An 11,940-nucleotide genomic window follows, 5' to 3' on the forward strand; every position below is an offset into this window, starting at 1 on the left:
GAAATATATTTATGTTTGTGGTTGTAATGTGACAAAATATGGAAAAGTTCAAGGGGTATGAATACTTTTGCAAACCACTGTATTAGGGATGTCCCGATCCAGATTTTTTGGCTCCCGATACAATCCAATTTTTTAAATGATTAGTCTTTCCGATACCGATCCGATAGCTTTACTTTTTGATTTCTTTCCAAGTGACAGAGTTGGTAGTATTAAAGCGAGCCCTGCTGTTCCCACCACAAGAAACATCCAGTTTGCAGATTTTGCAAGATGCAGTTTTAGCATCGTTTTCCATTGAAAAGTGTTCCTACATTGTGGACATGGTTGCATACTTGTGTGCGTCTTGACTTCTTAACGGCAGTTGTAAAGCATGATGATGCTGAAAACTGTCACGAAAACTGGATCGGCCCGATCACATGACTAAATCTGATTCTACCCGATTTTCAAAAAATGGCCATATCTGCCACCGATACCGATACTAAGTATCTATCTGATCAGGACATCCCTAATAATTATGCATAAAAAAATAAAACTTTAATTCCTCCTTCTCATCAACTTACATCACTTCATAAGATCTTTTATGAAGGATAACAATACAGACACAGCCTGTCTCTCCTTATGAAAAAAAGTAAATTTTAAGCACAAAACCATTTTGATTCACTTCCTGTCAGTTTCTACATTTCTTTCAGCCCAACTTGTTATCTTCAATACGGACACCTTTCATTGACTAAAACTGGTCACAGCTGCAGAAGGAAGGATCTGATGATATGCCTGGTAAACACAGGCTGGGTTCTATAGGTAAACACTAGGCCCATATTGTCATCAGGGCCTGCTATGGTCCAGTTCTGTTCAACAGGAGCAGGTTGATCTGGGACTGACCTCTGACGCTGCATGTTCTCATAAGCAGTTTCATCCAGTGGATTACACAACAAAAAAAGTAGTGTGGACCCAACAGTAAATAAATCCATGTGAGCGTCAACCAGATCTCGATTATTAAAACACAAAAAACTATGTAGTCAATTTTACAGGCCGACAGAACAAACTATTCCTAAAAAAGGTAAACTCTGAGTAAATGTCCACAGTGTACAGAAGTAAAGCTTTTCAGTCACCTTGTGACTCATTAAAAGGGTGTTGGTGAATTTCTCTACAGAGAAACTGATCGTTAGTTCCACAGTTCTCTCGTTTCCTCCTTAGCAAACACATAAACTGGCTATAAGTGGTGTTTGATACTCAAACAAGACTACAGGAAGCCACTTCTGTGAAATAACCCCACAACAGTAAAAGACCTGATGTGGTAAGACATCAGATGTTATGACATTATCTTTATGTAMAAACCTTATGGGCAGCAAACAAAGAGCAGTGAGCAGCTATAACTGTTTTCAATCACATGAACATTGTTTTATGATGGTTTTTATAAATTTAGTCATCATTATTTGGACACAATGATGCTGTCTCATTTTGATTATTAAATGTTTATGACAAAGTTTATACAGACATGTCATGGGAGACTAGAAACACATCTGCTTCTTATTAGTCTTCATTTGAATGTCTTTATACTTTACCCAGTTTAAACTGGTTAAGTTGAACGCTGCATATTCTTCATCATTTTATTGGCTTTTTAAAACCCTTCAAAAGTAGAAAATAGATGTAATTCAAACCATACAAGCCAAACGTCTTAAATCCAAGCTTGGACAAAAAAATAAGATCTTCATCATGTCTCTAAGCCTGGAAAAACACCCAACAATCCACAGAATATTGAACAGTACTTCTAGAGAATTAAACTAAAATAAAGAACTGTTAAATCTACAATGGCTTGAGAAAAAAAATATACAAGTCTTATTGTGGTTAATTAGTGCACATTAGGAAAACTGTGTTAGACATCAGTAGCCTCTTATCCACAGTTGGGTCGCGGAGGCAACAGGTCCAGGAGAGAAACCCAAACATCACTCCCCCATCCAAACTTTCTAGCTAGTCTTGGGGGATCCCAAGGCATTCCCAGACCAGAGAGGATGCATAGTCCCTCCAGCGAGTCCTGGGTCTTCCCTGGGACCTCCTACCAGGGGGACGTGCCCGGAACACCTCTAAAGGGAGGCGTCCAGGAGGCATCCCAATCAGATGAACCACCTCATTTGACTCCTTTCGACATGGAGGAGCAGCGGCTCTACTCCATGCTCCCTCCAGATGATGGAGCTCCTCACCCTATCTCTAAGGCTGAGCCCAGCCACCCTGTGAAGGAAACTCATTTTGGTCGCTTGTATCCAGGACCTCATTTTTCGGTCATGATCCACGCCTCATGACCACAGGTGAGGGTTGGAACGAAGACAGACCAGTAAATTCAGAGCTTTGTTTTTTGTCTCTGCTCTTTCTACATCATGACTGACCAAAGCAACGCCTTCATTACTGAGGACGAAACCCCAATCTGTCAATACATCTCCCGCTCATTCTACCATCACTTGTAACCAAGACACCCAGATACTTTATCTCCTCCACCTGGGACAGAGACTCTCCACCGATCCAAAGGGAGCATTCCACATTCCACCCTTTTCCAGTTAAGAACCATGGCCTCAGACTTAGAGGAACTGACTCTCATCACAGCCACTTCACATAAAAATGGTAGATAATAAAAAATTATATTGCAGAATTAATTATGCAATCAATGTGTTAACACAAAAGATCAAATTATTACCCTGAAAACGCTGAGTCAGGGTTATTGTCAAATTTATTCTCCATGAAAAAAAAAAAAACTTTTTCTACAGGGCGAATATAGTGGCATGATAAATTATCCATTAAAATGTGTATTTGTGATCATTTTATATAACAGTACATCAGATCAGCCAGGGCCACAATGCATCATTAAATTAGTGTGTTTTAAAGTTAAACTAGGGAAAATGAATCTGTGGTAGTGAAAAGGAGCTCTCTCATGTGATGTTACGCTCCAGCAGTCAGTGTGTTTGAAACGTGGCACAGCGAGGCACATGAGCCTGTAATCACTTCAGCCAGAGCATTAAATTACTGTAAAGCTGACTTTCTAACAGTGAACACCCAAATGTGTCTCTTAAATCCATAAAATACTGAGCTATGGCCACTCCCTGGTGGGAATAAAATGACTTTTAAAGATGATGTCAGTAATTGTAAAGACGATTCTTTGGATATGAAGAGCTTTAAAGAGAACCCAGAGACACGCAGTATTATTTTCAAACAGGACACCACGAGCTTTATACTTCCCAATCCCATGCTGCTTGGATGATCAGATGCCTTTACAACAAAATGTTAGACATTTGGGCACATGAAGACTAGAGAAATGTCCCATTAATAACACTTCAGTGTTATTTGTAATAATGTAGAAGCATTTTTACAACTTTGGTAGACCAGGGTCAGAGTGTCAAGGTTCCTGCCCCTGACGTCATGCTCCTGACTCATATGGCCCCTCCTGCAAGTGGTGGGCCCACAGGAAGGCAAACCCATTTAACTACGTAGTTCGGGCTGAGCCTGATCGGATCCCATGAATAGAGACCTGGAAACCAGGTGCTTGCCAACAAACCCCTCCTCCAGGCCTGGCTTTAGGGTGGGGCCCTGGTAACTCACATCCAGGCAAGGAGTTCCTTGCTTTTTTTTTGTCCATACAGGTGCTTCGAATCATTCTTTGTCTGGCCTGTCACCTTGGACCAATCTGTCATGGGAGACCCTACCAGGGGCAAAAAGAAAAAATAAGTAGGTCCTCTGGATGGGTTCTTTGTAATGAAACGTTCTGTCTCTCCACCAAGAGACTTCTTCAGTCTGAGGAGTTTCAGCTGAACTCAGCCTTATAATAACTGCCTCCACTGCCCCTACCAGGGGCAATTTCGATTGCCGCGACTGCATAGCTCATAAGATTATTCAAGCATACAAACTCCTCTACCATGATATGATAATGATTCAACAGAGGAGCTTCCATAGGGAGGTGCTTCAGGCATGTCCAACTGGGAGGAGACCCCAAGAAGACCCAGGACATGTTGGAGAGACTAAGTCTCTTGTCTGGCCTGGAAACACCTTGGAGTCCTCCTAGAAGAGCTGGAAGAGGTGGCTGTGGAAAGAGAGGTCTGGGCTTCCCTGATCAAACTGCTGTCCCCGAGACCCGACTTCAGATAAAGCAGAAGATGGATGGATAGATGGATGGATGGACAGACGGACGGACGGATGGATTTTTACAGCTACACTGATATGACAGCTTGTTCTCACTTCATGGATATCTCAAGGAAGAGGCCTCAGCTTTGTAGTGACCATTATAAAATGCTGTTATTACCTGTTGTAGACAGTTGGCAGTTTTAGTTTGTTTTGATTTTAAAATGACTGACGAGCTAACAGCTAATGGAGCCAAGACCAAAGTGGACAGCAGCCTTCAAAAATTTTATGGCGGTTCATGCAAACACTATTTTATAATTTTCACTGTAAATTTTGCTACTCAGTCATTTATATACATTTTGTTTGTTAATTACAAGAACAAATATCTGCATTAGCAGCTAGCTGTACCACTTTCAGTGCAGCCCGGAGCACTCCCAACACAAATTTTAAATTTGTGTCAGAAAAGCTGAGACTTTTGGTTTTCTCCCACAAACCAAAAACATGAAAGTTAGGGTAATTAGTGTTGTGAGTGAATGGTTGTTCGTCTCATTTGTCTCTATGTGTGTCCAAGTGATGGACTTGTGACCTGTCCAGGGTGTACCCTGCCCCTCACACACTGACTGCTGGATATGGGCAAAGAAAATATTTTTGTTAAGTAAAACTCATTAAAATCTGAGGTCATGGTTTGTAATGCTCTTTCAGCTCTTTTTCAATCACATTGATGAAACTTGGATCAAATTTGAGACACTCWTGAAAAACATCTGCAGTCACTTAAGTAAAGACTGAAACAGGTTTTTCACATTAATGTTACTTTCTTGTAAAACATTCATAAATGTACACCCTTCACTGTGTTCTGGGTGTTTCCTTATAGGCACAGAAAACTTTACAATAGGACTTATATTCAACAAAAAGGAGCTCTGCAATGTAACAAGAAAAAGAAATGATGTAAGGTCTGACAGCAATGAAATAATATCTATAGAGATAGACACCTTACACAAATCAGACAAGGGAATTTTTTCTCTTATTGTTTTAATCTCAAATCTTTTCTTTATGCTCAGTTAATGAGGATGGTTGGTGTCGATCTTAAGAAACAATTTTTGACTACATAAAAGCTAAAGTATGATTACAATTCATGTTTTATTTTTATTGATGAAAACACAGATGTTTACAAAAAATTAGTCTCAAATGATGTTATCACCTGAACGTCACTGAAAGTACTGTATGTATTAGGTTATAATCTTTTAACTGTGATGTGATTCATTATTTAAAAAAACAACAACAAAAAGAACAAGTGAAATGATAATATCTGGCCTATTTTCCCTCAAAAACTTTCTTTGGCGTTCTTTGACAGAAAAAAAAAGTTTAATCTGCATCAAAAAGGGAACTTTCCTAAAAAAACCAAAAGCTGAACAAACAAAAATGATTTGTATACTGTATAAAAGGACAAAGGATGCTTTGACTATACACAACCTTTTATCCCCTCTTTGAATTTAACCTGGTATGAGTTTCCCCTGTAGGCAGGCTGCAGTTACAGCTCAGGTTCATGTCATCAAATCAGAYATTTACCTGAATAAAAAATAAAAATACACCTCAGATTACTTTTTCCAAGTGTTATCTCTTGCAGCTATATGTTCAAACATTAATTTTACCAACATGTTTAGTTGTAATTAGGTTTTTCTGCTTAATACACATCCTTGTAGGGTGTGAGGTAATAGGCAGAGCTCACAGCCTCACAGCCCAGCGGCTCAGACTCTGGCTCTATAAACCAGATCCTGCCAGTTTCAATTTTAAACAACAAATGGAGGCGGAGACCCTCCATCCATCCATCCATCATTTTTATGTTGATGAAATGAACAGTTACAGAATCTGACATGAAGCCAGATTGACTTAGATATTCCACAAATGTTCCTTCATGTCACAATAAACTGTATGATACAAAAAATTGCTTTTTTTTTTTCGAACAATCCAGAGTACTGTGGAAACTGAAATAATCATAATGCCATTTTCTTTCAGCTTATCATTTGGAAATGTAGGGGTCACCTCGAGTGAAGAAACAGGAATTACTGCCTCAAAGCAGGTCTCGCACAGGCCTGAGAGAAGGCAGGAACTGCTGAACTCTTATTTTAGGCCATGACGGGTCATTTCAACCTATACGAGGACTTCAGTTCTCTTAATCAGATATTAAACAGAAGCAATCTGTTCTGTTCATGATTCATTGGTTGTTTAACTAAAATGTTTATGCATTTGTTAATCATAATAATGACATGTCACAAAGAATATAGAATCACTTCTATTATTCTATCGTGCCTAAAATAGAATGAATGAATCACAGAAATCACCATGTTTTCATTGTGTTTTTATAAATCACTGTTTTATTTTTTCTGAAACATCAGTAATATAATTTTGAGTTTTCTTAAGAAAATCTTACATTTATATGGACACAAGTTCAGATGATTATTTAAGCAGAAGGTTTAATTAATCATGATAAATGTTTACAGTGATTTCTTACAGGCTAAAAGGAGCAGAGAAGATATTATAATGTCTGTTTAAACAGCAGAGTAAGTGAAGGTCACTTGCTCTGCTGTTTAAACAGACATTATAATATCTTCTCTGCTCCTTTTAGCCTGTAAGAAATCACTGTAAACATTTATCATGATTAATTAAACCTTCTGCTTAAATAATCATCTGAACTTGTGTCCATATAAATGTAAGATTTTCTTAAGAAAACTCAAAATTATATTACTGATGTTTCAGWAAAAATAAAACAGTGATTTATAAAAACACAATGAAAACATGGTGATTTCTGTGATTCATTCATTCTATTTTAGGCACGATAGAATAATAGAAGTGATTCTATATTCTTTGTGACATGTCATTATTATGATTAACAAATGCATAAACATTTTAGTTAAACAACCAATGAATCATGAACAGAACCGATTGTTTCTGTTTAATATCTGATTAAGAGAACTGAAGTCCTCGTATAGGTTGAAATGACCCGTCATGGCCTAAAATAAGAGTTCAGCAGTTCCTGCCTTCTCTCAGGCCTGTGCGAGACCTGCTTTGAGGCAGTAATTCCTGTTTCTTCACTCGAGGTGACCCCTACAGAAAGAATTCTGCAAAAACAGTATTTTAGTTCTAAACACAGATTAAGTTCTTCAATGATTTCTTGTGCTGTTAAAGATGTATCATTTGAAGCATATTTCCAAGTATATTGGTTGAAAAACATGAAAAAGTAGCCTAAATTTATCCTACACCACTAGTAAGTTGTGGTTTATGATAAATTCAGGCTATTTAAATATCCAGCAATAATTGCACTTTGTCCATTCATGATAATATTTTTAGCTTTTTTAGTTTTTACCAGACAAACAATTCAAAGAGTAGGATTAATTTAGTTCTGTTTGGTGATCCTTCTAGATACATCTGCTGCTTTAACAAAACTCCTTCCTTTAAGGATTGATGTCCTTTTACTTTTTCTAGTACTGGTAATAACGGTGGTATAAGCCCCACCCACTGCAGGTTGGAAACACAGAAAGGATGCAACAGATTCACCTCTGATATATCTCACTTACACTCAGAAGATAGGAGCATGCACACAGAGAGCTGAGTCAGGTTCAGAGTTACAAACGTCCCCTACAAAAACCAGTGACCCACAGCCATGGCAAGAGGAGAGCAGAGCTGGTGTGAACTTTACAAATAATTTAACCTTTTCATGCTCAAACACAGGTCTAACTCCTCAAAATGCAGCCATCGAAGCAAAGACACTCCATCTACAGCATCAAAAAGGTTTTGTTCTGTTGCAAAAACCTTTAGGATCAGAAATCACTGAACCTCTAAAAACCCTTACTCACCACACGGACAAAAAACAGAGGATCTCTGCAGAAAGCGGTACAGTTGGGTTTTATGTGAAGTGGTGTGTTTTACTATCCCAGATCAAACTGCTGTGGCAGCAAATCTAACACATGCAGTGAATATTCCAATGAACATTAAACATTCAGAAAAGCAGAACAGCTGAGCCAGCTTTAAATAAAGGTGGAGAAAGCTCACACTATGAGATCAGGAAGAGATGTGAAAACAAAYCTGAAGCCTAAACCAGATGTGCAAAGTTTTAGCTTCCTCTAAGCCTTAAAGACAAATACTACCTGTCTGATGCATTTTCACTCGAAATGATTCGGTCATTTCAACATCTGGAAGAAAAATGCACGGCTGATAGTGGAAACTAATCCTGAGCATGAACTTTTTTCTACAACCCCACAGAGTTTTACCCTCACACTCCTATCTTCTGTCTGCATATACACTCACTGGCCACTTTATCAGGTAAAGCTTGCACCTTTGTGGCATAGATTCAACAAGGTACTGGAAACACTCCTCAGAGAGTCTGGTCCGTATCAACATGATAGCTTCACTCAGTTACTGCAGATTTGTCGGCTGCACATCCATGATATGAATCTCCTGTTCCACCACATCCCAAAGGTCTCTACTGGACTGAGATCTGGTGACTGTGGAGCCATTCCAGTACAGTGAACTCATTGTGTTCACAAGAAACCAGTCTGAGATGATTCAGGCTTTATGACATGGAGCGTTATCCTGCTGGAAGTAGCCATAAGAAGATGGTACACTGTGGTCATAAAGAGATGGACATGGTCAGCAATAGGGCTGCCACGATTAGTAAACGACTAATCAATTATTAAAATAGTCGATGACTAATTTAATAATCGATTAGTCTTTTTTTTTTTGTTGTTTTGTTTTGGTTCTGGACTTTGTTTTTCTCTCCAAACTGCTTTGACACCTTCCACTGCCACATCTGCCTTTCTGTCCTTGACACACATGCACAGTAGTGGTAACTGGGGTAGGCCGTGGACTTCACAAGACATTATACAGACAGGCTCTGGTATTATGGCTACCTGGCAACGGAGCTGAAAAGTGTGAGATCATTTTAAGAATATGAAAGAGAAACCTGTACAATATCTGCAAGGCAGAACTTGCCTTCCACGGCAATTATTTTTAGTTAACATATAGCTAAAATCTAACGATGGTTATACAATAGCAACTGCATTCTGGTGTGATAAGCTGTATGTTTTATAATAAATTAACGTATGATCCGATTAGTCGACTAATTGAAAAAAATAATCGGTGATTAATCGACTATAAAAATAATCGTTTATGGCAGCCCTACTCAGGTAGGCTGTGGCGTTGACTTGATGCTCAGTTGGTAMTAATGGGCCCAAAGTGTCAGGAAAATATCCCCCACTCCATTGCACCACCACCACCAGCCTGAACCGTTGATACAAGGCAGGATGGATCCAAGCTTTCATGTTGATGATGTCAAATTCTGACCCTACCATCCGAATGTTGCAGCAGAAATCCAGACTCATCAGACCAGGTAACATTTTTCAATCTTCTATTGTCCAGTTTTGGTGAGCCTGTGTGAATTGTAGCCTCAGTTTCCTGTTCTTAGCTGACAGGAGTGGCACCAGGTGTGGTCTTCTGCTGCTGTAGCCCATCCTCCTTGAGGTTTGATGTGTTGTGCGTTCAGAGATGCTCTTCTGAAGACCTCGGTTGTAACGAGTGGTTATTTGAGTTACTGTTGCTGTTCTATCAGCTCCAACCAGTCTGCCCATTCTCCTCTGACCTCTGGCATCAACAAGACATTTGAACCACAGAACTGCAGCTCACTGGATATTTTCTCTGTTTCGGACCATTCTCTGTAAACCCTAGAAATGGTTGTGGGTGAAAATCCCAGGAGATCAGCAGTTTGTGAAACACTCAGATCAGCCTGTCTGGCACCAACAACCATGCCACRTTCAAAGTCACTTAAATCACATTTCTTCCTCACTCTGATGCTCAGTTTGAACTGCAGCAGATCATCTTGGCCATGTCTACATGTCTGAATGCACTGAGTTGCTGCCATGTGATTGGCTGATTCAACATTTATGTTAATGAGCAGTTGGACAGGTGGACCTAATAAAGTGGCCAGTGAGTGTACAGTATGTTGATTTTAAGTTATTATAAACTCTCCAGCTAACATCTGCTAACTTCAGCATCCACCTACAYGCCTCTTTTTTTCTCTCTCTCTCAGGTGGAGGAGTCAGAAAACATCCTTCTGATGGTTTTTCTTCTCTGACATCTGGTTTTTAAAAATCTGACAGCTTCGATGTTGTCTCCAGTTCTTTTTCAAACTTTTGTTTATGTTTGAGAGCCGCTCCAACTTCTGCTGGATCTGAATGGATATGCAGACAAGTCCCGCCCCTCCCTTTTTCTGATTGGCAGGATAGTGTGTTTAAAGTGAAAGCTGTGCCTCTGTTGGGTCCAGAGAAATGTTTGTGAAATCTCTGATCAAACTTTTTTGATTCATGCAGCTACGTTACGTTGCAGATCCTGCACAGCGCCGCAGCACTTTCAGCTCTGAAAGTGTGTTCAGATTAGGTGATAAAGAAGAAAGACTTACCTTGCCTCCTTTTTCTGCACTCCGTTCTGAATTATACAGCTGCTTGCAAAAGGAGACAGGAGAAGAAAGAAAAAGAAAAGCTCAAAAATTTAGAAGCAGAAAGAAAAGCAGATGCAAGCTTGGCAACACGAGTAATATTCAGGATAACTCATAAAGAAAGCTAAAAAAACTTAAAAGGTTTGTGTTCATTTTAAAACACTTTGCTCTAATTTATAAAAAAAAATAGAAATTGGTAAATTAAAAGTGTGTCAGAGTGTTAGTTAGAGGCTCACTTTGTCTACGCAGTCATCGAAGAAGGCCAAGCTGGTGTCTTTGTCGCTGACAAATGAGCACTCCTCAATGAAGCGGATAAACATCTGGGTCTTTGTCATTAAAGAGTAAAACTTCTGGTGTGAGCGGTCCCGGCTCTTCAAGAAGCCTGAACACAGGAAACATTTACACAAAGCTTTAAGAATTAACAAATTAAACACTATTTATACATGCTGGAGCTGTTTTTTCTATCATGATCTGTAATCTCAACAGGAAAATAAAGGTTAAATAAAACTCAATAAAAGAAACAGGAAGTAATACCAGACTTCCTCCAAAGGTGTGTGATTTTGCGGTTAAAGTCTCCATCATTCCATGAAAGGCAACAGATAAACAGTAATAAAACTTCCATTTGTCTTGGTTTGGATTACACAGTGTTATTTATTACTGTAATGGCCACTATGGGATGAGCACAAATATTCCTTGAAAGATGCTGAAAGCAGCGATCAGTGGCTTGTAGCTTCACTGACTAAAAGGCCACAGCAGGAAGAATGGTCACAGACTTCCTTCTCAGAGGTGGACGTTAAATACTTCCTGCAGCCAATAAATATTTTAATCAGGAGGATGGCCACTTGTAGCTCAGATTATCCATCCATCCATCCATTTTCTGTACACGCTTCTTCCTTTCAGAGTCACGGGGGTCACTGGTGCCCATATCCAGCAGTCACAGTATGAGGGGCGGGGTACACCCTGGACAGGTCACAAGTCCATCACAGGGCCACACATAGAGACAAACGAGACAAACAACCATTCACTCTCTCACTCACACCTAGGGACAATTTAGAGTTATCAATTAACCTGACAGTCATGTTTTTGGTCTGTGGGAGGAAGCAGGAGTGAAAAATAAGTTAGTAAGTATGTAAGTACGTTAGTAGGAAATGTAAGTAGTAAGTAGGTAAGTAAGTAAGTAGGTAAGTAGGTAAGTAAGTAGGTAAGTAAGTAAGTAAGTAGGTAAGTAAGTAAGTAGGTAAGTAAGTAAGTAAGTAGGTAAGTAGGTAAGTAAGTACGTAAGTAAGTAAGTAAGTAGGTAAGTAAGTAAGTAAGTAGGTAAGTAAGTAAGTAGGTAAGTAGGTAAGTAAGTAAGTAGG

The 11,940-nt window shown here is 39.2% G+C and overlaps 1 protein-coding gene across 2 annotated transcripts in view; it reads right to left on the minus strand.

Annotated features, from left to right (window-relative positions):
- LOC106527424 (C-myc promoter-binding protein) overlaps positions 1 to 11,940 on the minus strand; it is a 93,586-nt gene that overhangs the window by 39,869 nt on the left and 41,777 nt on the right. For both annotated transcript variants that reach the window (XM_014022306.1, XM_014022307.1), the window contains 2 exons: positions 10,819 to 10,964; positions 10,547 to 10,585 (listed from right to left, as the gene is read on the minus strand). In XM_014022306.1, the coding sequence (XP_013877760.1) occupies positions 10,547 to 10,585; positions 10,819 to 10,964 (185 nt within the window). The remainder of the gene's footprint in view (positions 1 to 10,546; positions 10,586 to 10,818; positions 10,965 to 11,940) is intronic.

Source organism: Austrofundulus limnaeus, unplaced genomic scaffold (assembly GCF_001266775.1).
Source record: "Austrofundulus limnaeus strain Quisiro unplaced genomic scaffold, Austrofundulus_limnaeus-1.0 Scaffold323, whole genome shotgun sequence".
Lineage (NCBI taxonomy): Eukaryota > Metazoa > Chordata > Actinopteri > Cyprinodontiformes > Rivulidae > Austrofundulus > Austrofundulus limnaeus.